General features: G+C 43.8%; 1 protein-coding gene across 7 annotated transcripts in view; it reads left to right on the top strand.

Moving 5' to 3' along the window:
* The window catches only part of SEC31A (SEC31 homolog A, COPII coat complex component), a 213,265-nt gene that overhangs the window by 172,126 nt on the left and 13,394 nt on the right, over positions 1-27,745 (top strand). For all 7 annotated transcript variants that reach the window (XM_030190615.1, XM_030190616.1, XM_030190617.1 and 4 more), the window contains 2 exons: positions 3,347-3,405; positions 23,488-23,757. In XM_030190615.1, coding sequence (XP_030046475.1) covers positions 3,347-3,405; positions 23,488-23,757 — 329 coding nt within the window. The remainder of the gene's footprint in view (positions 1-3,346; positions 3,406-23,487; positions 23,758-27,745) is intronic.

Below are 27,745 nucleotides of genomic sequence, written 5' to 3' on the forward strand. Positions count from 1 at the left end.
CTTTTGACAATATTCCCTTCTTCAAGGATGCATTTCTAATAACTTCACCCATTGAAACATTTCATCTGAAGCCATTTAAAAAAACTTGCAAGGAAATTATGCTGGAAGCTCTCTGGACGGCTATCCAGAAATTGGACATTTTATTGTGGAAGACTGCTTCAGACACATCTTCAGTCATAAGTAAAGTTGATAGTTTGTCTCAAATGATGGATAAGGTGCAACAGGAAAATCTTGACCAAATTAAACAAAGCAATCTGAGGTTAAAATGTTGTAATTATCTGACTGTGTCATATTTTTGATGTGTTTTCTTGAATTTAAGCCACATTGAACCTGAGCTTGTTTGGGATAATGTGGGATACAAATGTCATAAATAAATTGAGTTCAAGCCATATCATATCACATTCGGTGATCCAATCTAATAATTATGTGAAAGGATTCTAACCTAGGTTTGGAAAATAAAGCATCAACCTGTACATCCTCCTACTGCCCTCTTTCTTTAGTGTTCTTTAACCCCACAACTTTATTCAACGTACCCAGCCAAGGAGTCTGCACTCATTTTACTTTCCACTTCCCAAGCCTTTAAATTTCTTACCCCCGCTAACCCTCTCACAGTTCTAAAGATCTGCTTTGGTTGGTTAACTGAACCCTCAAGAGGTGCTGAAAAAGAAACATTCACTCTCTAAATTGGCACTTTATATTTACTGCTTTTCTCTATCTTAAACTATCCTGAACACTATTACTCTTCTTCCACAAGCTTTCTGATTGTCATAGCAACCATTTTTGCTCGTTTGGTGTTTCTGAAAAACATCCCTCTTGTCTCCTGGTATGAACCATGTAGGATTATTTTTGAATTAGCTCAACTTTTTGATTGGACAAAAGTAAGTTCTAGGAATGTGCACAGCCCCCCCCCCCCCCCCCCCCAAAAAAAAAAAAAAGTTTGGTTAGTGGAGAACAGCTTTGGATCACTCTCCTGCAGCTTGTTCCTACCTGCTGCCGTAGACTGGCAGCCTTTTCTCTCCTGCCACCCAGCTCACTGGCATCTCATCCTGCCTTCCTGCCACCCTCCTAACTTGCCTTGTACACATGGCGGCATTAAGCACACGCTGCTCCACTCCTCTATGTAACCAGAGCCCTCCCTCTCTAGTGTCCCACCTTCTTTGATGAAACTTCCTGTTTCCTGTTGCAAGAATCGGATGCTAGAGAGGGAGGGCTCCAGTTACAGAGAGGAGCAGAGCAGCATGTGGTTAATGCCGCCATGTGTACAAGGCAAGTTTGGAAGGCCACGTGTGGCGGGGGTGGGGTGAGATGCCAGAGAGCATGGTGGCAGCAGAGAAAAGGCTGCCGGTCTCCCGGGGGGGGGGGGGGAATGAGATAAGAAGGTGCCCATAGAGGGGAAGAGAAAAGAGAAGGTGCCCATAGAGGGGAAGAGAAAAGAGAAGAGAGATGGATGAGGTGGTGCCCATAGAGAGGAAGGGAAAGAGAGGAGATGTTGCCCACAGATTGGGAGGCGAGACCGGAAGAGATGGTACCCTTGGAGGGGAGGAGAGACAGAAGGAGAGAGGAGATGGTGCCCATGGATGGAGGGGAAGAGAAGGGGTAGAAGCAAGACAGATATAAGGAGAAAGAAAATTGGCAGAAAGTTGAATGTGACAGATGTTATATGGGAAGAAGTGAAGAAGAGAGGAGGAGAGAACAGAAATAGTGAGGCGAGAGGAGGCTCTGAAAATAGAGTTCAGAGCACAGACAGAGGAACAGAACCAGAGACAGGAAATAAGATGATTAGAAAAATAATCACTGGACAACAAAAGTAAGAGAAATGCTTTTATTTTTAGTTTAGTAAAAGAATTTACATCTGCAGTCTATTTTGCACTATACAAGGGGGACATTTTATGCAATTATTCATGTGATTAAAAATTTCAATCATGTGGGTGGGCAGCCCTAATTTTTTGTATATTTCTACTAGCGCTGGAAATGCATGCTGGGGGTGGAACTATCGCTGGTGCCTGCATTGAGCTGGCGGTAGCTCTAGATTGGTACGCAGTAAGCCTGTGCTTGACTTACCACTGCAAAAAGGACCTCTTTTATCAAGCCTTGCTAGCAGCTCCCAGTGCTGTAGTGGCAACAGAGCCCTGTTGGCATTTACGCACAGGAACCGCTGGCATGGCTTGATTAGAGGTCCTAAGGTACTTGCTATAGGTGCTACTTTTTTCCTTAAATACTCTGGCAAATGTATGTATTTTTCAGATATTTTCATGCAACATTTATGCACAAACCAGTTGCGTGCATGGTAAGTCTTTAGGTATATGTGTGCACACGTGATTTGTTTACACACAAATAGTTTTAGGCACCTCCACAAATTGAATACACACTGATGAATTCACACATCTAGTGGGCACTATAACTTATTATGGACCTTTCTAAGGTGTGAAGAGTTATACAATCAAGAATTCTTTGCTAATTACTTTTTGAATATTTTTATAACCTTTTTTTTAACCTTGAAAGTGTAGTATATGGTGTGTAGATCAGTGAAACAAACACCTACTTTAATACGTCAGACTATATTTTTTTAGTCAGCAGAATGTGAAAAATTTGCTAAGACGTGAAGATTTTGAGGCATTGTATTTGTTTTATTTGAATATTAAATCTTTAAACCATGTACAGAACCTTAATTCAGTTTTGTGGAATGTTTTACCTTGACATTCCAGCCAGAGATAATGAAAGGTAAAACCAAAACCAGCAAGCAAACCAAAACAACTTACAAAATAGGAGAGGTGCATATATATGTTGAACAGGAAGTAAAGATAGTCAAGAGTCCCATGCTGATCTTGTCACAGCATATGATGAGTACAGAAAGTACACACATGCTTACTAACCTAATGTAGACTAATGTAGAGAGCTTACTAACCTAATGTAGGCTCTCATCCCCAGGATGTTACTGTACTGTATGGGAGGGGGAAAAAAACTCTGAAGTTAACAAAAGCTGAGTAACTTTATTCCTCAGACCTCTTCTACCAGTTTACTGATCCTAATAAACATAATTGAAGAGAAAGAAGAGAGAAGGTAGAAAATAGGATGGCTAGATAAGAGGAGTTGAATGTTTATAAAAATGCAGTTCAGTTTGAGGAGCCTAAGCACCTGCTAAACCAACATTCCCGTGCTTTCCCAGTGTCCTACACATGCACTAATACAAGAGTATAGTTGTTGCTAGCTTACTGTTCTGTCTCAGTGCAGCCTTCTGGGATGCTACTAGTATATAATTCCAGAATATATAGCATAGTGATGGTATTTACTCATAAATCAATTAAAATTTTAGTTCAGAAATATCTGAAATTTGTTTTTGTTACAGGAAATCAGAATGGTTGGAATGATCCTCCTTGCCTGAGTGGTGGCTCAAAGAAAAAGAAGGTAAAAAAAATCAACATTATACTGTCTACTCAAACATACAGGGCCCTTTATTTACCATTTGTCGCTGGCACTTGTAGGTATCCAAATTTAAGCAGCATTGCCAAATACTGTTTTTCACCTTACTGTTGTAATCAAGCAACCGTGCCTCGGTAGAGTTCATTCTGAAATTCTGTTACAGAATTGTGTGCTTTCCATACAGGAAAGACACTTTATTGTCAAATATCTGGAAGTAGGTAATATTGATTTCTTTATTTTATCCCAGTTAGAATTATACAGGTTAATTCCCAGATTAATTATGTTCACATTAAAAATATATGTAAAAAAAAATTATAATTCTGTTACTCAGTAAAATATATAATCCTAGAATGTCTCCACTTGGATCGATAAAATAGTTTATCCATCGTAATTTTTCAGGTTTTCTTCTTTCTGCTTTACTTTAATTTGTTGCCTTAGCTATCAAGCCCAGTACCTTTCTTGAATCCAATGGATTGTAGGACCTAAAGCAGCATGGTTTCACTAGAGGCAGGTCTTTTCTGACAAGTGTTATTACTTTGGTGACCAGAGAGTGTTGGATCGAGGGAAAGCGCTACATGTGGCGTACTTAGATTTTAGCAGAGCCTTTGACACAGTTGCACATAGACAACTTAAAAATATACCGAGTGCCCTCAGTATGGGGCCTAAAGTGACTTGACTGGGTTAGGAATTGGTTGACTAGAAGGTGATAGATGTAAATGGAGCTTGCTCTGAGGAAAGGGATGTTACCAGTGTGTGCTGCAAGGTTCAGTTTTTGGGCCGGTTATTTTTTATATTTTTGTAAGTGGTATTCTCTGAGGACAAGCAGGATATTGTTTCTCAAATATGGGTGACCTCATCCGATGGAGTGCGGTGTAGGCACTGCCCATCATCTCTTTAATAGGCTTTAGCAGTGTCCCTGCGCACATGTACTAGTGCCTTCCCGACTGATGTGTGAGCACAGGACTAGCAAAGCAGAGAGGTTGCATCTGGATCTCTCCTCAGCGTGGCAAACGTTTCTTTTTGTGGTTCCTTCTCTTGCGGGTTTTTGTGCTCCACATCTTTTCTTATTTTCTCTATTTCAATGTATGCCCTAGTGAGTTTTGTGCGGCTTTGATTTTTTTTTTGTCAGCCATAAATCCACCTTGGGCCCAGGTCAAACCAGGCTGAATCAGAGGTTTTCAGGCGTAGCGTAACTTTACTTCCCTCACCTAGGGTTACCATTTTGTGTCCTCTGAAAAAGAGGACACATGCCACGCCCCCGCCTGCACCCGCCACGCCCACTGCCACGCCCCTTTTGGATCGTAATTCCGCCCCCTTTCCCCTCCCCTCTTCACATAGTCCCCTCCCCCGCACCCCCCCATCACATACTCCCCTCCCCCTGTCACATGCTCCCCTCCCCTTCCTTACCATCTTCCCTGGTGGTCTAGTGACGTCTTCGGGGCAGGAAAGAGTCCCCTCTTTCCTGCCCGGAGCGCTGCCTGCCCTTGCCTAGATCCTTCTCGGTCTCGGCTGAGGATTCAAAATGGCCGCCGAGAGTTGAAGCGGCCTCGCGAGACTTCAACTCTCGGTGGCCATTTTGAATCACCAGCAGAGACCGAGAAGGAGGATGGGCAAGGCAGAGCTCCGGGCAGGAAAGAGGGGACTCTTTCCTGCCCCGAAAGACGTCACTAGACCACCAGGGAAGATGGTAAGGAAGGTGAGGGGAGACCCACGGCGCCGATGGATCGCGCAACTGCACGCACGCCCTCCCGCACGCACGTTTGTCCAGAAATCCGGACAAACGTGCATGCAGGCAAAACCCGCCGGACGCCCCGGACATGCCCTCAAAAAGAGGACATGTCCGGGGAAATCCGGACAAATGGTAACCCTACCCTCACCCATTGAGCCCTTTGATTTTGGGCCATTTTCCACTACATGTCCCAGAAGGCACCGAGCAGGTTTAAGTGTTGTGCTTGGTGTGTCCACTGCTTGGGACGAAACCACGGGGGTCTCAATTGTGTTCTCTGTTACAAGAGAGCCTAGGAAGCTCTGTGTGAAAATCTTTCTGGCACTCAGTCCTGTCCTTCAGCATCAGTGACATGGGGTCTGATACCTGTTGGGACTGCGGGCATCAGCATCGACATTGGCTGCTAAACCAGTGCCCCAAGACCAGCCGGTATTGGGCTCAACACCACAGAGGTATATGCGTTCCACATCCTCATTTGGTACAGCACGTTTCCAAGGACCAGCACAGTGCATTGGCAAAGAAGCATAGGCATCAACCCTCTGTGCACAGTACTAGGAGCTCTGGAACATCAGCACTACTGGTCTCTGAAAAGTGTCAGCACTGAGAGGACCATTAGCCTTCCTTTCTGATGGTGCTAAACTGCCCAGTGCACTCTTCGGTACAAACAAATTTGCAGGCTTTCTCCATGCCAGCTCTCCAGTCTTTACTCATACCTGCCCTTCTTGAGGACATCCGGGTCAAACTCAAGGAGGAGCTGGGGGGCTTTTGCAGATGCAGAGTGCTTAGGCATCGAGGGCATTTGCACCAGGCATGGCACAGTCTCAGATGCCTGAGGAGGCTCAGTGTAGTGAAAAGTCCTAGATGCTGGTCCCACGTTAGCATTGGGGTCGATGTGCACCTATCCAGTGCAGCCCTCGACGTCAGTGGGAAATATCTCCAGGGTCTGAAGGCAGTCCTCTACCTCAACATTCTTTGACACATGGTCGTCAGTCTGGCAGGCAAGCTCAAACTCGTACTTCCTATAATGGGTACTTAGCAGAATCTGATTGAGGCCTTTTCTGGGAGTCTGAGGGGAATCCACAATACTCCTTGGTGGAGGAGTCCTATGATATACATTTGATCCTGCTTGGAAGGCATGGATCCAAAGAAGCTTAGCAGTCATTTGATGGCAACACCAGTAATTGGGAAGCAAAGTCATTGCTGGGCAGACTTCTGTGTTGTGTGCATTGATTGGGCTGGATAAATTAAGCTTCAGAAGTTGGAGAACAAGGCCAGAGTTAGGCATACTTCTACAGACTGCACCCTGATTGTGACTGGACAGATTTAGGTGGGCTGGAGTGAAGTGGGACTTTGATGGCAACTTCAGAAGTTTTAGAACAAGGACAGTCCCAGGCAGACTTCTGTGATCTATGCTCTGAAAATGACATGGGCAAATAAAGATCAGGTATTGTGATATCCCCCTTCTCACTCAGGGTGACCTGGTTCTCAATATGCAAATTAGTGTGATACCCCTTCACACTCAGGTTTCCACTCAGCACATTAAGCAGGTCTCACCAACTGCATATTTTTCAGGCAACTCTTTATTCCAGCCCCTGGGCACACTTCTTCTAGCTTAACACTTTATGCTTTCATAGATCTTCACCTTGAGCCTCCCCACACAGATACATGGGCTCAGTACTATACCAGTACTTTGGGGACTCTCAACCCCAGGCTTTGCAGCCTGCTTGTCTCAGTACTTTGGACACACCATCCCCTCTTTGAACACACAGTTCTAGACACACAGTCTTTTCTTCCTCAGACACACAGTTCTAGACACACAGTCTTTTCTTATTTGGACACACAGTCCCTCCACTGAACACACAGTTCCTATAAGTACTGAGGACACACAGTCAAACACTAATGCTTTAGGGACTTCTTACCCCAGGATTTTCAGCCTGCTGATCTCCTTTGGACACCCAGTCCACCCGAAGTCCATAAGGTTAGCCAGTATCTTTCAGGGGCTCTCTCTTCTTCTGCTGCTAGCTCACTTCCCCTCCTTTCACAACTCAGGTGGGGTATAAAGTAGTTAATTAGCTACCCAGGACCCAGCCCATAATCTCCTACACCTGTGGACCTCCCAGGGCTCTCCCGGGTCCTAGCGACCTCCACCTATTTCTAGCACCCTCTAGTGGCCTACACCGTATAGGACAGCCTCATACCTTCTCACAGTATACATATGAAGTATCACATCATACCTTATGTTAGTTTATCTTTGTTGTGAAATGCCTAGCCACCCACCTGGGGTTACACTGCGGCCACTTAGAGGGTCTATTCCCTGCATAGCTCGTCAGCCTATACCTGCCGCTCGTGCGCTACACTAGCACCCTCCTCCTACTGACTGGCTCACAACTGCCTCTGGGTGAGACTCCCACTCTCCATTTATCCTCAGTGATTTCTAGGTTACTGGAGCCACACTCCCAGTGGTCCCACGGTTCCCAGAAAGCCCTCGCAGACCCAACACACAAACCACCAGCGTTCTTTATCAGTCCAGGCAGGCAGAACCAACAAACAAATGTGTTTATTCTCAGAACTTGGAACAGTGGACAAAACAATTGTGCAAACAGCAAACAGTAACAAGTTAACTGAAAAATGGATCAATTATAAAACTAACTAAACATTTGCATACTTCTGGAAAGCACCGGGGGAGCTCAGGACATATATAGCTGTTCACCAGTTATGAAATATAACCGTTTTTTTACAGGGATTCAGCAAAGAGCTCTCTCTCTCTTCTCCCGGACTGAAGCTGAAGCAACAGCCAGCATCTGCTGGGTAATTTAAAACTCCAGGCCAATCAGAGCCCAGAGCAGTCAAATTTCAAATAAAAACTGGTTACATCAATGCAAGGCACTTCCTATTATCTGTGTGCCAAATAAAAGAAAGAAAACCAGTCCTCTGTAACAGCTTTAAGCATAAACATGCACCATCTGCTGGCTAAACAGGAGAAATACACTTCAGACATATTTAAGACAGGAAAATATCAAATACATTTTACAGGCTTAAAACCCACTGTTTCTTCACAATCTTGTTGGACATACTAGATGGACCATACAGATCTTTATCTGTCGTCATCTACTATGTTACTATGATCCCTCTGCACTACAAGAAAGGCATGTTTCATCCTGAGTTCATATTGTTCATGGGCTTTGTACAGGAAATGGCGGCGACCATTCCTTTTAAATTGGAGACTGAAGGTCAGCCTAGGGCTGTGTTGCTTACTGTTCTGGATTATGAATCTCCACCTAGGTGCGCCATAAAATAGACACTTTGTACAGGAGCCAGAAAGGTCCAGTTGCCACACCACTCCTTAATGGATGAGTCCGCCCTTAAGAGAGGATGGAGTTCAATGTCTCATACCTCTGCTGTCTGGGCAAGGTGGCTTGAACCCTGAATTTCTTTGAAAGGCAGCTTTTATCAGGCCTCGTTGCTCTCCAACCTCATTCGGACCTATCAGCTGTACACTGCTATTTATTTGACATGCAAACTGTATTCTTGTTCTCAGACTGTCTTCCCATGGATAAGGTTGCTGTACTTGCAAGCAGAACAAGAAGCAAGTTTGTAGACAATATCTGACCAGAGGCATCTTTGATGTTTTGACATGACCTCCAGACTCTCCACTCTGGGTGTGGAAATGTGCAAATTTTCATGGCTCCACTTCTTGGATCTTGTTGATCCCTGCTGAGGAGATGATCTTTTGGGGGACAAGGTGGAAGAGATTGCTGACCACATTAAGAATCACACAGACATCATTAAGTCCCTCTTTCGACTGCCTCCAGTTGTGTCCTCCTCTTCTTGGAGCAGTAGCTACTACTGTTACTGGTATAGATTTACCCATACTCCTCAGTAGGCCCAGTTCCAATGCTCCTGCCCATATCAACAACATACCCAGGAGGTCCAGTCTGCTTCCCAGTCATAGCAGGGAGTGAATGTTTGATCGCCTCCTGGAGAGCATAGAAGCTATAGGTAGTAATCTCAAGATGTGTCAGTAAGGGGGGAAACTGAATTTTTTTTCCAGGAAAGGTGGGCCTTTGTATCCAACTGGTGGGTTCTTCAGATAGTCCAGGTCGATTAGGGCTTGAATTTGCAAAGGAGACCACCAACTTGCCCACCAAGACCTTCGTACCCCAGCTCTCTACACAAAGAAGTATTTAGGGAGCAGCTCTCTGCCCTTCTCCAGGTTAATGTGGTAGAACATATTCCACCAGGGGAAGAAGGGATGGGATTCTATTCCAGGTACTTCCTTGATCCAAGGAACTTGGGGGAGGGGGGATTTCCTCCCATCCTGGGAATCTGGGCCATGAACAAATATCTAGTCAAGGAGAACTACAGGATGGTTTCCCTGGGCATCTTTCTTCTCATGATTCAGGCGACTGTTTTTGTATGCTCTTTGGACTGTAAGGATGCATGCATTTGCATCCAGATTCTTCCAAGCCACAGGAAGTGTATCAGATTTTAGGTGGGACAATGTCACTACCATTACTGTGTTTGGCCGTTTAGTCTCGCATCAGCTCCCTATGTATTCACGAAGATTCTAGCAGTAGTTGTAGCATTGTTACGCAGACTGGGAGTCCATATGTTGCCCTACCTGGGTGAGCAGCTAGTCAGGTGCACATTGAGAAAGGTGTTCAGGTGTCCATGCAGAGAATAATTTGAGTGCTGGAGCTCCTGGTGTTCCTCATAAATTACCCTGAGTCCCACTGAACATTGGAGCTTCTGGACATGGTGCAAATCAGGCCTTCCTGCCACGAGCTAGGGTAGATGCCCTCATCGCCATTTCATTTAAGTCTGCAGCAGCTAGCAGGTCACAGCTCAACAGATGTTGAAGTTGCTAGGCCACATGACCTCCACAGTACATGCTACTTGCCTACTCTTAAGAGGCGCCCAGTGGACCATAGCTTCCCAGTCATAGCAAGTTGAGAAGAACCTAGCGGATGTCATCCAGATCTCCCCAGAGCTGATTGTCGTTTCCCTGGTGCACAATCTGGAACACTTTGATCAAGGTGCTGACCACGAATGCATCCGCTTTCGGCTGGGGGCCCGTGTGTACTGGCATCACACTCAGGGGACTTGGTCCACCTGAAACAGAGTATCAATTCAACCTCCTGGAGCTTTGGGTGATTTGATACACTCTAATGGTTTTTAGAGATCAGCTGTCCAACCAAATTCTGCTTACTCTAACAATCAGGTAGCCATTCACCATGTGAACAAGCAGGGGAGTACAGGATCCTACCCCTTGTTAGGAAGCAGTTGAAATAGGAACCTGGCCACCAGCATGAAATGGTTCTCTGGGCCACATACCTGACAGGAAAGGAGAACAGCGTGGCAAACAATCGTGAGCAGGGTGATAAAACCCCCACGTGGTCTCTCAGTATGGGTCTTTTTGGCCACTCATCTCACCAACAAAGTACCTTAGTTTTGCTTCAAGCTCAGTTTACATAACAGGCTTGCGTCAGCTGCCTTTCTTCTGCATTGGGAAATGAGACATCCATGTGTGTTTTCTATGATTCCTCTCACAGGGAAGATCTTGTTAAAACTTAGGCAAAGCTAGGGAACCATGATTCTCATCGCTCTGTGCTGGCTGAAGCAGATCTGGTTCCCTCTACATCTGGAGTTTTTTTCCAAAGTGCTGTAGATTGGACTGTTTTTCCAACCTCATCTCTCAGAACAAGGGATGCCTTCTGCATACCACCTTCTACTCCCTGGCCCTTATGACCTTGATGGTGGGAGTATAAACTTTGCCTCCTTGCAGCTTCTTGAGGGTGTCTCCAAGGTCTTTCTGTCTTCCAGAAAGAGTTCCACTAAGAGGTGTTATATTTTCAAATGTAGGAGCTTTGCTGTCTGGTATGGAGGCAAGGCCCTAGACCTTCCTACTTGCCCTGCACAAAAACTGCTTGAATAACACTTGCACCTCTCTGAGTCTGGTTTGAAGATCAACTGTGTAAGAGTTCACCTCGGTGCGAGCACTGCTTATCTCCAGCTTGGGGACTACAGCGAGCGAGCATAGGCTTCATTGAAGGGCCACTAATAGTGTTAACACCTCTGTTTTTGGAAGGGCAGCTGCCAACAATACTAAAAAGCACTGTGATGCGCCACTACTGAAAAAGAGCTCACTTGACCAGACAAGCTCGAAAACTACTGGCCAGTCTCTTAACATTCCTTTCCTGGCAAAACTTATAAAATAGACAGTCCGCATTCAAGTCAGCGACTGGCTAATTGAAAGTAATTGGCTAGACCCATGTCAGTCTGGCTTCAGACCTGGGTACGTGACAGAGACAGCTCTTGTGTCCTTTCTTGATGATCTGCATAGAAACCTTGACATGGGATCTGCCTTGATACTAATTTTGCTGGATTTCTCAGCAGCCTTTGACACTGCGGATCATAATATCATGCTTACAAGATTGGCAGATACAGGTATTAGTGGCACAGTATTTACATGGTTCAAATCCTATTTGTCAGACAAACAACAATCCATTCTGTTTAGCAACAGTGCATGTTACCTTGGGCACTAAACTGTGGGGTGCCATAGGGATCCATACTGTTTCCCATTTTATTTAATATCTACCTCAAGACTCTGGCTGAGCTGCTTTGGTCGATAGACACAAAAATCTACATCTATGCTGATGATGTGCAACTGCTCATACCCTGGAACCAGATTTACCCACAGCTCTGAGTAAATTGACTGAATGCCTGCCTGCCTAACCGCAACTCAGGAATGGGCAAATAATGATAAATTGGTCTTATATCCCGCTAATGCCTTGCAGTTCAAAGTGGGTAGCACATTATAAGAGACCAGCATCATTTAACTGGGAAAAAATAATGTAATTTAAATCAGTAGTTTGAATGAGATGTATTTTTGGAACAGAAAAATGTTCATTTTTTCCTGAAAACAAAATATGATTCAGAAGAATGGAAAATAACTGCAATCTCATTCTAGAGCCTTGCTCCTTGAAAATCCAAAATTAATTCAAATAGACGTGATATCTTTTTTCCTTTCAGTGAAGGGAATGAAAAACCCACTGCACTATTACATCTTGTTCTCTGAATAGCAAAGAACAAAAAAATGAGAATATAAGTAACCAGGTGCTAAACCATATAGGAGCTTATAAAAAGAAAGCATGCTAACTTAAAATAAATTGTAGCTTCAACAGGCAGCCAGTGTAATTTCAAATAACTAGGAGAAATTCTATCCAATTTGGATAATCCAAAATTAAATGGACAGCAGTATTCTGGATAATTTGAAGTTTCATAATGAGACATTTATTACAGCCTAGATACAAAAGTTTACAGTAGTCTAGCTGAGAAATCAAGAGTTACTGAACCAGAAGTTTAAACTGATCTTGTTCAAAATAACTACGTACACACTGTAGTTCTTTATTAAGAAGAAACATTTCTTCAAACATTTCTTCACTAGACTTGATTTTCTAGTGTAATGGCAGTTCAATTAATACACCCAAAATTGTTATTACTGGTGAAAATTCAAAGCTGACTTGATTAATTCTAATTGATTTTGGAATATTCTCTGGATTAAAGTCAAAACGTAAAAATTTTGTTTTATCAGTATTAAATTTCAATTTATGATAAAACATCCAATTATCTATTAATTTCATACATTGTTGGATCAACTTAGACTCAATATCAAGGATAGAATTAAATGGAATTAAGACTGAGATTGCATAGATATAATGTAAAAGGTTATTGTTTTGTAACAGTAAACCTAAATATCTTAGAAAAGCATTAAAGAGCAACGGCGAAAGCGGAGATCCCTGCGAGGTACTCCGCATACACTCTTCCAGGGGGAAGAAAAAACATCCTTTACTCTAACTCTGTAAGAATGGACCAAAAAAGTCCCAAACCAGTCTAACAGCCTCCCAGTGATGTCTTCAAGTGACTGCAGTAAAATTTTATGATTCACTAAATCAAATGCCACCCAGAGATCAAATTGTAACAGCACTGCACATTTCCCTTCATTTAGAAATCATTTAGCACTATCTATCAGAGAACTGAGAACTGTTTCTGTACAATAGAAGGACAGAAATCCTGACTGAGGAGGACATAATAATGAAAATTTCTCCAAATAATACGTTAATTGTTGTGGATCCAAGCTAAGATCTATAATTGGATATAATAGTAGCAGATAATTTCAAATCTTTCAATATGGAAGTAACAATTATTTCACTTAGTGTTCTGGGAAAGAGGCCAAGGGACAGCTGCTCCTGAATGCAATCATATAAAGCTGTTCTATTAAAAAAAAAAACAAAAAAAACAACAGAGATGCTGCCTGCATTAAGTAAGGGTAACAACTACCCAGTTATGCAGTAAGATGTACTATAATTTTTACAAAGATTAACAAAATCATCCCAACAAATTGGAAGAAAATCACTCCAAATTCTATCACCTGAGATACTTTCTAAGACAGAGGGTGAGAATTCAGCAACCATTTCAAGTTGACAATCTGGAAACCCTGCTCTTAACTTAGTAATTGTATTTTGAAGTTAAGCAGAGATTCTTTGGGTTCCTAACACAAGTGGACCAATACCTGACTTCAAAATACTTTTTATGAAATATGAACTCCTCCTAAAATTACATGTCAGGAATTTTGGGATGCTGCTAGACTCATCACTCACTCTAATCCTGCAAATTCAACCAGCCTTTAAAAATTGTCTGTCACCCACAGCAACTATGAAATCTCTCACCATATATTGAAAAGATTAGTCTGATCACAGTGGGCCATGCCATGATGGGAAAGGGAATGGGACTTGATATACCATCTTTCTGTGGCTTTTGCAACTACATTCAAAGTACTTTACATAGTATATACAGTGACTTATTTGTACCTGGGGCAGTGGAGGGTTAAGTGATTTGCCCAGAGTCACAAGGAGCTGCAGTTGGAATCAAACCCAGTTCTCCAGGATCAAAGTCCACTGCACTAACCACTAAGCTACTGCACTCCAAAATCACAACTAGATTATTGTGAAATGCCTTATATACTGGTCAAACCAAAATGCTGCAGCATGACTGATAGAAGGCTATGCAAGTGACTGCATCACACTGTTCCTGCAAAAACTACACTGGCTTACCAGTATCTTACAGGGCTAAATTTAAAATTCAGATTTTCAAGGCCCTCAGACAAAATAGGCCAGAGCACTTAAAGAATAAATTAGCCCTTTACACACCTTTGAGACCTGTAAGGTCCTCTCAAGGATCATCACTATCTGTCCCCTCATCAAAAGAAATTGTACAATGTGATACCCGCCACTGTTCCCACACTCCTCCTAGAGAAGGAATCACTGTTCTCCTTCATACAGTTATGAGGAATACTCTGATCAAGAACTGAGAGACTCCGCTAACAGTTCAAGTTGCTCCAAAGAAAATCGATACAATGTACAGGATACATAAATGCACTCGGTTTGAAAAAATGCAGTTACCCCATCATACTTTAGTTGTGGAATCCGCTTTAAAGCATACTCTCAGAGCAAGATTTCATGCTTCTGCTTCTCAAGCCTTTATGCTAACCAAATGCATATTAGGTTGCCAACTTTATTCCACAATTTACTTGAAGTCTCTAATACAGAGTACTCTCTCCTTTGCATCCTTCCTTCTTCCTGAAAAGGCCGAGTTACATAAACTTCAATGGATAATTCTGGATTGTTGTAAATATCGTGCAAAAAGCAGGCCTTTAATGCCTTTGATGTCTCTTCTCACATAGGAGTAGCAATGCGACATCTAGTTTCTGACCTTGAATCTGCAGTCCAGGAGCTCTTAGCAGATGTCTCTTGTTGTGGAGACAGCTTATTCAGTGACAAAGTTGAGGAAGTGGCCTGGAGAGAGTTTTAATAGTATCTGTATGTTTTAAATTTACTACCTAATAGCTTCACTGCGTGTCCCCTTGTCCTAGTACTTTTGGAAAGAGTAAACAAATGATTTACCTCTACCTATTCTACTCCACTCGGTATTTTATAGACCTCTTACCATATCTCCCCTTATCTATCTCTTTTCCAAGCCTTTCCTCATAGGAAAGTTGTCCAATTCCCTTTATCATTTTCATCGCCCTTCTCTTTACCTTCTCTAATTCCACTATATCTTTGTTTTGAGATGCAGTGACCAGAATTGCACATAGTATTCGAGGTGTGGTCGCACCATGGAACGATACAAAGGCATTATAACATTCTTATTTTTGTTTCCCATTCCTTTCCTAGCATTCCTAACATTCTATTTGCTTTCTTAGCTGTTGTTGCACAGTTGCACACTGAGCGTTGCCACCGTCCAGTTGCCTGTGTTGAGCAATCTACCAGTAGGAGGCAGGCTATTTCTCTTTCAACAGAGGTGGCCTCCCATAGCCTCCGATCGTTGGGTGCTATGTATCACCCAGCACTGTTATGCTTTGTGTTGGGGGAAAAAAAGACCTCCTGGCCATCCACCAAAAGAGTCTCATTTGAACTCCCTCCAAACGATAGTACTTTGGGAGGGGCTCTCTGCCCTCCCCCAGCAGAATGCAATAGAACCAGTTCCTCTGATAGAGAGTGGACGAGGGTTTTACTCCAGATATTTTCTCATACCAAAAAAGACAGGAGGAGTATGTCCAATTCTTGATGTCCGAAATTTAATCAAATTCCTACTCAAATATTTTGTATGTTTTCCCTAGGATCATTTCTTCCCATAATCCAACTCAACTACTGGCTTTGCTCTGTAGATCTGAAGGAGGCATACAGACACATACTATTCTCCCTGCACACAGGAAGTTTCTGTGCTTCTACTGTGGATCTTGGCATTATCAGTGCAAAGTTTTGACTTTCGACTTGGCTTCAGCTCCTTGGGTCTTCACAAAATTCCTGATAGTGTTGGCTGCAATACTTCACAAGTGGGGCATACATGTCTTCCCCTACCTCGACGACTGGTTAATCAAGGCTGCTTCCCGAGAGACAGCACAGACCTCAATTGTATCTGCCATACATGTCCTGGAGTTTCTCGGCTTTGTGATAAATTACCCCAAATTGCAACTTCAACCACTTCAGACCTTGCAGTTCATAGGTGGCTCATCTGGACACTGCTCAAGGTCGAGCCTTTCTCCCTCAACTGAGTCCAGACAACATAATGCATCACTCCACTCAGATTTCCAGATCCACCAAAGTATCTGCTCATCAGGTGATCCACCAACTTGGCCACATGGCTTCAACAGTCCATGTATCACTATTGGCTCAGCTCCACTTTTGAATACCTCATTGGGCTCTCTCCTCTCAGTGGTCTGAAGCCATTGGGTTGCTGTCAGCCTGAGTTTGAGTTACTCCACAGCTAAACCCCTCTCTACAATGGTAGATAATTCCCCAGAATCTCACTCGGGGACTTGTTTCATCCCCTTCCACATCACAAAATCCTCACCATGGATGCCTCCATGGTAGGTTGGGGTGCTCATCTTGATGGTCTTGTGAGGAGGCAGGAAACTACAAGGTCCAGAATGCACTGCAGCAGGAAGGGAATCAGAGTCAGGGGAAGGACTCTAGGCAGGAGAGTGAGAAGCCAGGAGTTGATTGGGAAACTGAACCAGGTGTGAGAGGTTTTCAGGCAGCTTTATTAAGACAATGGTGGAAAGCTGGAAGGTGGAGATGGAAGCGCTGGGGAAGCTCTCTGCTGAAAAGGTGACAGCTGCACTACCCTCTGAGAAGGAAAAGTAAATGCTTTTGTTTGACTGTTTGAACTGTGAAAGTTTGAGGAACTACTTTCAGTCTGAAAAGGGTTTAATTAGAAGACTCTGAGTAAATGCCTTTTTGTTATGTTTGAGTTGAAGAAGAAATAAGCCATGAAGATTGTTAAATGACAACTAATAAAACCGTTGGTTATAAAGTGCCTGGTGTTGGTGAACATTTGTGAAAGGAGACGAGGAGGCAGAGAACTCCCCTGTGTTTGGGGCAGGGTCCTGGTGAATTGCCGAGAAGTGTAGAGCCCAGCAGTGACTGTGTGTGAAGGAAGCTAAGCAGGGTCAGCCCTGGCCGGGTCCTGGAAGGATGGCCAGTTCACAGTCTCCATACACAGGGTTCTTGGTCCTTACAGAAGAAATGACATTGTATCAATCTCCTGGAATTGTGAGCAGTCTGGAATACCCTCAAAACTTTCCAGGGCTGAATCTTCTAGATAGTTCTCATTTGCACAGACAGCCAGGTTGTGGTGTATTACCTGAACAAACAAGGGGGGAACAGGTTCTTACCACCTTGGTTGACAGACAATCCAGATATGGACTTAGGCAGCTTCTCAAAACATCTCTATAAGAGCTGTTTATCTAGCCAGCAAATGGAATGCTGTGGCAGGCAAATTGAGCAGAGTCCTTCAACCTCACTAATGGTCCCTCACCAAGCCTGTAGCTCACTGAATATTCCAGCAGTGGGAGGCCCCAGCGATAGACCTTTTTGCTTCTCCTCAGAATAATGATTCCCGGCTTTTGTTTCAGAAGCTGTGCTCCCAATCGTTTAGCCCCAGATGCCTTCCCGCTTCTTTACAGAACAGACCTTGTACACATCTTTCTCCCACTGCCTCTCATTAGGAAAACTCTTCTCAAGCTACATCGAGACCAAGGGGCCATGATCCTAATTGCTTCCTACTTGCCACATCAGGTTTGTTCTCTCTTCTCCTATAGTTATCAACCAAGGCACCATTGAAGTTAGATCCCTTTCCAACCCTAACACAGAACGAGTGGTTCCTCCTCCATACAGAACCCCCAGCTCTCTGGCCCTGAAGGCATGGTTTTTGATGACATAGACTTCCTTAAATCTTCCTGATGATGTGTCTAGATACTTCTAGCTTCTAGAAAACTACCTACACAGAGATGTTACCGCTTCAAGTGGAGGAGATTTTCCCTCTGCTGTACAGCCAGAGCACTCAACGCTACTAGGTGCTCTCTTCCTACTCTTATGGAGTACCTCCTCCATCTTTGATTCTAGCTTCAAAACTAACTCAGAGTACCCTTGAGAGCCCATTAGCACTTTTCACTCTAGGGTTGATAATAAGTCAGTTTCCGTTCATCCCTTGATAGATTCATGAAAGGTTTAATTTATACCAAACCACCTATCAAACCACCTCCGGTAGCCTGGGATCTTAATGGCATCCTCGCCACTTTCATGAAACCTCCATTTGAACCACTCCATTCCTGTTCTCTGAAGTTTCTCACGTTTAAAGTACTATTATAAATAGCACTTCTATTAGACGAGTAAGCAAACTTCAAGCTATGTGGCAGACCCACCTTACACCAGTTTCTTCCATGACATTGTTCTCCAAACCCACCCCCAATTCCTCCCTAAATTGGTGTCCAAGTTCCACCTCAATCAGTCCATTGTACTTTTTGTCTTCCATAAGCCACTCTCTCATCTTGGAGAAATAGCACTGCATACCTTAGACTGCAAATGTGCTCTATCATATTATGTGCAGCGTACAAAACTTCATACGAAGTCCTCCCAGCTTTTTGTATCCTTCGACCCTGGCAGATTAAGGATTTTCATCACCAAACATACTATCTTGACTTGGCTGGCTATCTCCTACATGTATGCTTAGACCTTCTAGGCCATGTCACCGCTCACAGTGTAAGAGCCATGGCAGCTTCAATAGCCCATTTCTGCTCTGTGTCCACTGAAGAAATTTGCAAGGTGACAACGTAGTCTTCTATCCACACCTTCATTGTTTACTACTGTCTGGAGTAGTTCTCTACGCGGGATAACCGGTTTGGACAAGCAGATCTGCAAAATCATTTTACTACTTGAATGTTAATTCCATCCTCTGGCTTTTTTTTTCTGCCAGGCTCACTTTCTCCTTAGTGACCAAGTTCATTTTTATAATTGTGAGCCTGGCACTAATGTTCATATCTCTCGGGGATCAGGTTCAACTGGGCAAGCAACATGCTACTTTTGTAGGTTTGAAATAGATATTTAATAGCTGGAAGGACATTTCTGCTATGAATGTTAATATTTGTTGGATGTATGTCTGTCAGGTATATTGATATGAAAGAGTGGCAGCAGAAAGAACGGGGACTCTAAGATTGATCATAGAAATGTGGGCTCTGTTAGAGGACTATACCCCTCAGTGATGTGCCTTGCACAGCTAAGATTTGTTAATGTTTTTTCTGATATGACTTGTTTAGTCTTTTAATAAAAATGTTTGAATTAAAAGTTTATAGAAGGGCAGAGAGTTGCAATGTGTACTTAATTTTAACAGTGTTGCCTCACTACCTCTCAGCATCCTTTCTTAATTAAATTACATGCTCCCATCCAGCAGTCTGTAGTATCTCTTGCTGTGGGATCCAGGTATGAAAATAAGAGCCAGTTGATTTTCCAGCTGATTTTGAGTCTCTAATCCAGCAGTGAGAGATGCTATGCTTAAGTGCTTCTCTGGTTGCCTGGCAGGAACAAGTAATTAAATTAAGGAAAGGTGCTGGGAGTTTCTGCTGCAATACTGTAGTGTGGGGATCACTGGCCCCACTTTTTGGGATTTTCTGAAGTCAAGAGGGATATCATGTCCTCACAGATGGGAGATGACATCTGACAAGAGTCTAAGCAGGAATAACTTTTCCAGTTTAGAAAAATTCTGGAAAGTTGTGTTAGAGCTTACCATGCATGTATACCACTTTCCTTTTTATGTCCCACAGGACCAACTCAACTTTGTTTTTCTGCATAGCCATTTGGATTTCCCCACTGATCTCTCTTGGGAGACTTTTTGTTGTTTTAATTTCTTGGATTTTGTCACATGGACCTACCTCTTCTTCTCTCTTTTCCTTTAATGTCCCTAGGCAAAGTTTTCAACATCTTTTAAAGTTTTCTTTCTTTCTTTGTAACTACCCATAGCTAATTCTTCTTTAGATACAGGGTGCCTGGTAGGGTCTTTTTTTTTTATCCAAAATTTAGTTTGATTTTGTCGTGGAAATATTTATTGACAGCATGTCCCCAAAGAAAGCTTCAGGTTACTGAATGCAAAACTGTGAAGAGCAGCATGAAAAGATTTTAGTGCTTTAAAATCTGGCCCATCAACGTTTGCATCAGAGGCATTAGCCTCAAGGGGTTCCAGATCTGCACTAGATAGTGGGGATGCATCCTCAACATCGTGCATTGATAGAAGCTATTGGAAATGAACATTGAGTGTTTCCTGCCAAATGAATAGGAAGAATTCATCCTAGTCTTCATTGACACCAAGGGCACTCAACATTGAGCACCAAGTGGAAGCTCAGAAGCATTGATACCAAGCCCTATCAGTACTTGTGTCAAACATAATAGTACTGATGACCACCATATCTTTCAGCGCAGTTGGGCAGAGGTCTGCCCAGTCTCCTCAGTGTCAGAGGGGTTGCACCAACTTCCAAGGATCCTAAGATCAGGCCATTGATACGCTAACTTTTTTTTTTTTGTATAGACACCGCACATAACAAGGATTAAGCAACTCAATTACATAACACTGCTAATGTGAAAGATACATTCAGGGGATACCCACAACCGTTCCACCTCCTCCATTACCATTCCGTGTTACTCAGCGTACGCAAGGTGAGCCCTTCAGTGTCGCAATTTCTAGAATTTGCCCCACACTTTATTATAAACATCAAGCTTCTCTTTATGAGCATATAATAACTTTTTGTTTAGAGCAGTCTCCACCACTTGGGAGGACCAGTGGACAAAGGATGGGCTGTTATCTAAAATGTAGCTTATAATATGATGAGCAGCATATACTAAGTACCCAGAAAGGTCTTTGGCATACCCTTGCAACTCTGCATCCCTCACAAATCTCAAGAGGTAAAAGAGGGGCAACAGTGAAAGACCACCCCAGGATAGCTTGCATTGTCTTCTTAAACCCACTGTCAAAGAGACCACCACACCACACTGGATAACTGAGATGTCCAATAGTAGAGCTCCGGATTGTGCAATGCTATGCCCCCATCTTCCCTTAACCTACACAATTTGCTGAAGTGAATCTGAGGGCTCTTACAATGCCAAATAAAACTCAACAATCTCCTATTTAATGCTGGATACACAACACAAGGGATAGGTTGGAACAAATAACACAATAGAGGCAGAACATTGATCTTGATCATCCCTCATCAAGAAATGAGAAGGTCCATCCACACCCAAAGATCATATATATATGATCTAGTAATAGGACATAATTGACCAACTACAAGTCTTTAAGATGAGGAGGAATGTCAATGGCCAAATATTTAAAGGAGGTGACTTGGTGAATCGAGCACAAATATACCTGGCAAAGACCTGAAACTACCCAACAGGAAAACCTCAGATTAGGCAAGATTTAACTTATACCCTGGTACACGACCAAAATCCTCTATCAGGGACATATACAAGCTCATTTTCAAAAGCGAAGGACACCCATCTTTCGACATAAATCGGAAGATGGGTGTCCTTCTCACAGGGTCGTCCGAATTGGTATAATCGAAAGCAGATTTTGGACGTCCCCAACTGCTTTCCGTCGCAGGGACGGCCAAAGTTCAAGGGGGCATATCGGAGGCGTGGCAAAGACGGGACTTGAGTGTGCCTAATACATGGATGTCCTCGACCCATAATGGAAAAAAAAGGGCGTCCCTAATGAGCACTTGAACGACTTTACCTGGTCCTGTTTTTCTTATGACCAAGGCACAAAAAGGTGGCCGAAATGACCAGATGACCACCAGAGAGAATCGGGGATGACCTCCCGTTACTCCCCCAGTGCTCATTAACCCCCTCCCACCCTCAAAAAACATCTTTCAAAATATTTTTGCCAGCCTCAAATGTCATACCCAGCTCCATGACAGCAGTATGCAAGTCCCTGGAGCAGTTTTAGTGGGTGCAGTGCACTTCAGGCAGGCGGACCCAGGCTCATCCCCCTTCTTACCTGTTACGTTTGTGGAGGAAACAGCGAGCCCTCCAAAACCCACCAGAAACCCACTGTACCCACATCTAGGTGCCCTCCTTTACCTGTAAGGGCTGTGGTAGTGGTGTACAGTTGTGAGTAGTGGGTTTTAGGGGGGGGGGGTTAGGGGGCTCAACAGACAAAGTAAGGGAGCTATGTTCCTGGGAGCATTTTATGAAGTCCACTGCAGTGCCCCCTAGGGTGCCCGGTTGGTGTCCTGGCATGTCAGGAGGACCAGTGCACTAGGAATGCTGCCTCCTCCCACGACCAAAGGGCTTGGATTTGGTCGTTTCTGAGATGGGCGTCCTTGGTTTCCATTATCGCCGAAAATAGAAACGACCAAGTCTAGGGACGACTATCTGTAAGGACGACCAAAATTTCAAGATTTGGGCGTCCCCGATCGTATTATCAAAATGAAAGATGGACATCCATCTTGTTTCGATAATACAGGTTTCCCCATCCCTCCATCGGGATGTTTTGCGAGGACGTCCTCAACAAAACTTGGGTGTCCAAAACTTGCCCCTCCAAGGCTACACTGGAAGTATCCATATCCTATATAATAATTTGCACCTCCAGTGTTCCATGGCTGGCTGGCTGGGTTCGTAACATCTCCTGATGTCAGCCAGCCTTCTTTCCATTCCCCCTCACTGTCCCGCCCTCACGTCAAGACGTAATGACGTCAGAGGGTGGAACAGTGAGAGGGAAGGGAACGTTGGAGTAGAGCTGACGTCAGGAGGGATGTTACGAACGGAAGCCAGTGCCAGCCAGGCAGAAAACGTTCAGGTACAAATCGAGGGGAGGAGAGAATCGCAGGACATCGAGGGGAGGGAGGAAGGGGAGGGCAGGGCAGAGGAGAATTTGATGGACATGGATGGGATGGGAGGACAGTAGAGGAGAGAATCGCGGGACACAGGAGGGCAAGGAAGAGGAGAATCGCTGGACATGGAGGGGAGGGAAGAATTGCTGGACAGGTTGGGGAGGGCAGGGGAGAGAGAAAAAAAAAAGCTTACATGACGGCCTTCCTAGGGCCCGTTTCATTGTTGAGTAAACGGGCATGGTTCCACTAGTAAGACAAAATTAAATCATCAGCATTATAAATGGAGAACTTGTTCTTGACACCCTCTATTTTAAATCCCATAATTGCACAAGAGTTCCGCATGAGTTGGGACAAGGGTTCAACAGCCAAATCAGACAATGCAGGGGATAGCAAGAAGTTGCATGCATATGGTAGGGCCTTTCAAAAGCATTCAGAATTTTTCTAGACTGGAAATACTTTTTCCCCAAACAAGCTTAGTCAGATGACGTTGCTTATCTGTGAGGACCTGTATCTTGCTTTCCATGAAGAGTGCCTGCTACAGGTAAGTAACTTGTTTTTTTCCTGGCAAATAATTTTGGATTTATGGAAACAATATGTAAATAATAGTTAATCTTTATGTTCACAGAGTCAAGATGGGTACATGCGTCCTATTCCTATCACATCTCCAATAATGACCCCCCTGGTAGATCCGCAAATGCAGCAGTCACCCTCTTCTGCTCCAGCCCCAGTGCAGCCTACTTTCCAGCCATCTCACCATCCTCCTGTACAGCCAGGGCTACAGATTCCTTTCCAAATGATGCCGCAGCCACAAGCACAACCTGCAATCATGGTACCAGCTGCCTCAAAGCCTAGCATGGAAGGAGCACCAGGAGCCCCAACTGGAAATGTCATTCAGGTTATAATAATTTAATTTTTGAGTTAGGGGTCAACACTGAACATATGGCTGCATCCTCCAGTCTTCACAGTTTTCCTGCTTCTTTGTCTACTATATTTCCAATCATACTGATTTAACTTAACTTTCTTGCACTGAAGGTGTAAATATGTTGCCTGCATATTGATATCAATTGTATTGCAGGGCAAGCACCATTCTCTGAAGCTCCAAAGCTGCAGAGCCAAATATTAGAAAATGGTTGAAAGCACTGAAGACTACTCCTAATTTATATTGCATTTATGTTTTTCTTAAGAATTTTGTAACTGAATTATTTGTTTGTTCGCGGGCAGGCAGTACAAAAATTCTTCTTCAATGGATGAAATCATCGCGTGGGACCTGGGTAAGAAAATGTAAACAAAGCTGTAGGAGCTGTTAGAGATTTCTTACACAGTAAACCACTCAAGTAGAATCCTCCTATGCTGGTATCAATGCACAGGGCCATTTCAGTTCTTTATCCAGTGAGCCCAGAAGTTGTGTTTACACTTCAGTCCACAGTGAGGTAATTTTTACATTCTTTTGCCGGATTGCCACCTCTTTCTTTACCTCCTTTACCTCTTAGAATACCCTAGTTAGGGTTTTTCATATAACTTTATTTTCTTGTATGGTTGCAATCTGCCGAAAAAAAAAAAACAGTGGAGAGATACCCTTGAAGAACCAAAGAGCTTTATTCCAATCAGTGCCTGCCTCAGGGGTCAAATTTATTTAAATGAGATGTTAGTGATTTAGCACAGTAGGAGAGACTGATCAAAAAGCCTGGTCGCCTGACACTGGGTCACTTAACAGTATCACAGAAAAACAAACTGAAAGCGAGTGCTACCAAAAGCACAAATTTGTTAACCGACCTTTTGATTGTTTTTTTTTGGGGGGGGATGGAGATGGACTCCAGACCTTAAAAAGATTCTACATGATAGACTGACCAAACCTATTATCACTTTGACCACCCTCCAAACAGTAATGGGGTGTGAACATGGGTCCATGTCACAGCCTTGCAGATCTCTTCCATGGAGGCAGGCCACTAGTACCACAAAAGCTTTGCTATTATGAACCTTGACATGTTGTTCCAGGCCTTGAGAAACAGAAATAAAGGTCCATATTACATAGAACATTGAAATGGGAATCGAGACATCTAGATTTCTGTAGCCTGATCAGATCATCTTACTATTAATTTGATTTTTTTATGTTTTATTGTAAACAGCCTAGTTAATAAGTGGGCTAGAAATAAGACATAAAATAAGAGAAAGATCTAATTGGACTTGCTTCAAAGCAGCATTGAAAACTTTTTCACTTTCATACAGCAATGCATAGTTCTCTCAGCCTTGAGTTTCTGAGGAATAATAGTTCTATCCTTTCTCTCTCTTTGCACTGTCCACTGACTGAAGTTCTCAATTTCTTTCATTTGCCCCCTTCATTTTTTAAAGTTGTAAACCACTTTGCTATAACTCTGAGAAAGGGTGCATTAAAATCTTCAATGAACTAAGAAACAGGTTGGAAAGTTCACAGTTCCCCCCCTCCCAGTATTTTACATAAGACTGTGCGAAATGTGGAGCATTTTGTAAAATATGATAAGAACGTGCAGGAGTGTACATGTATTTGTTAAGCTGGAGTAACAATTTTAATAAGCTGAATTTTGGGGTGTGGGGAGGTATCCTGCTGGCCCCAAGTGTCTACATATGCAGCCTTTTAAAACTGATGTTGATGAACCACAGATGCAAATACAGAACCATCCTGCTATTGAAAATCTTTATATAGGATGGATCAGTTTCTAAGGCCTGAAGCTTGCTGACTGTATAAGGGTAATTCTGTAACAGTTCGCCAACATTTATATACCACTTGTGCATGTAAAATTACAACATTCTAGAACTTCTGCAGATTAAGCGTACACTTATGCATGTAAATGCTGGCAGAATGCCTAAGCTCTATTCTTTTAGGGTGCACGTAAATGATATATTATGTAAAATGCAAAGGATCCACAGTACTTCTCAGAGGAGGAGTCCTATGGCATCCCATCTAATCCTTCCCCTCCATAGGAAAAGAGGAAGTCTCCACCTGAGAGCCTTTCCTTCCCCTCTTTTGTAAAGGAGGTGGTAGCTGCCATCCCATTTTCTTTGGAAGTGAAGGATGAACCCAGGGCTAAGGTGTTCGAGGTCCTGGGCTACGACTCTCCTCCTAGAGGCTGTAATAGTCCCGCTTCACAAGATCTTACAGGACGCTCAGTGAAGAACTGGGAGTCCACTCTGTCGGTCTCTCTCCTCCCCAAGAAGATTGACACCATGTATTGGATTCAGTCTTCCCCTGGGTTTGATAGGCCTCAGTTGCCTCCTCATTCCCTAGTGGTAGAATCTGTGCTCAAAAGGGCTAGGAATTCTAGGGAAAATGCTTCAGCTCTCCCTGGCAGAGAGGCTAGAATCCTGGATACTTTTGTACAATAGATTTATCGAGCGTCCATGCACATCTCCCGTATCCAATCATACCAGCTCTACACAATCCTGTACTTGCTGTCCTTGTGCACAATATGTCTGATTTAGTAGGCTGTCTCCCTCCAGAGCAGGCTGAATCTGTTCGTCAGCTGGTCAAGCAGCAGAAGGTGTGTCGTAAGTTCTTGGCTAGGGGTGCCTACGATACTTTTGATGTGGCCTCTAGGATTTCTGCCCAGAGTATAGTGATATGCAGACTCTCATGGCTGCATGTCTCTGACTTGGACCTGGTGGTCCAGCAGAGATTGGTGGATGCCACATGGTGGGGGGATAATCTTTTTGGAGAGAAGGTGTAGGAGGTCGCTGATCTCATCAAGAAGTACACTGGTACTATTGATTCTCTCTCCCCCAGGCGCCTTCTGCACCTGCCTCCTACTCTAGGTGTTTTTTTGGCAAGTCAAAGAGGAGTACTTATTACTCGCACAGGTGTAGGTACACCCCTTCTCACCAGCCTCAGCAGGCTGCGTCCCAGCACACTCATTCTCGTCAACAGTGTGCACCTAAGGCCCAGATGGCTCCCCAGTCAAAGTGGGGGATGGGATTTTGGCTCCAGCAGAGCATAGCTGCTGTAAAAGTGACCGTCCCAGACGACTTGCCGGTCAGATGGAGGCTGAAGTTTTACCAAGAAAGGTGGCCCCTTGTAACTTCTGATTGGTGGGTTCTTCAAATAATCCATCTCAGTTATGCCCTGCATTGGCTTCAGAAACTACCAGATTGCCCACCGAGAGCACATCACTTCAGCTCTCAGCACAAGCATGTACTTGCAGAGGAACTCTTCGCCCTTCTCAAGGCCTATCCGGTCAAACCCATTCCACCATGGGAAAAGGACGTGATTCTATTCCAGGTACTTCTTTTGCAAAAGGAAATATGGGGGATGCATCCCATCCTAGACCTGAGGGACCTGAACAAATTCCTGGTCAAAGAAAAATTCAGAATGGCTTCCCTGGGCATCCTGCTTCCCATGCTTCAGGAAAATGATTGACTATGCTCTCTGGACTTAAAAGATGCTTATACTCATCTCTCGATACTTCCAGCTTACAGAAAGTATCTACAGTTTCGGCTTCCAGTATCGCATGTTGCCTTTGGGACTTGCGTCAGCTCCTAGAGTTTTCACCAAGTGTCTTGCAGTAGTCTCAGCGTCGCTACATAGACTGGGAGTCCATGCGTACCCTTATCTGAACGACTGGCTGGTGAGCATGTCACTCAGGGTCCTTGCGGAAGACTATTTGTGTGTTAAAGCTACTAGGGTTCGTTTTAAACTACCCCAAGTCTCATCTGCTCCCTGTCCAGTGATTAGAGTTCATTGGAGACCTGCTAGACACTCAGCTGGCTTGGTCTTTTCTCCCTGTGGTGCGGGCAGATGCTCTTGTTGCCTTTGCCACTCGAGTCCGAGCAGCTCGGCAGTTCACAGCCCAGCAGATGTTGAGGTTGATGGGCCACATGGCCTCTATTGTTCATGTGACACCCATGGCAAGTCT

The sequence above is a fragment of the Microcaecilia unicolor genome, chromosome 2 (assembly GCF_901765095.1).
Source record: "Microcaecilia unicolor chromosome 2, aMicUni1.1, whole genome shotgun sequence".
NCBI classification, from domain to species: domain Eukaryota; kingdom Metazoa; phylum Chordata; class Amphibia; order Gymnophiona; family Siphonopidae; genus Microcaecilia; species Microcaecilia unicolor.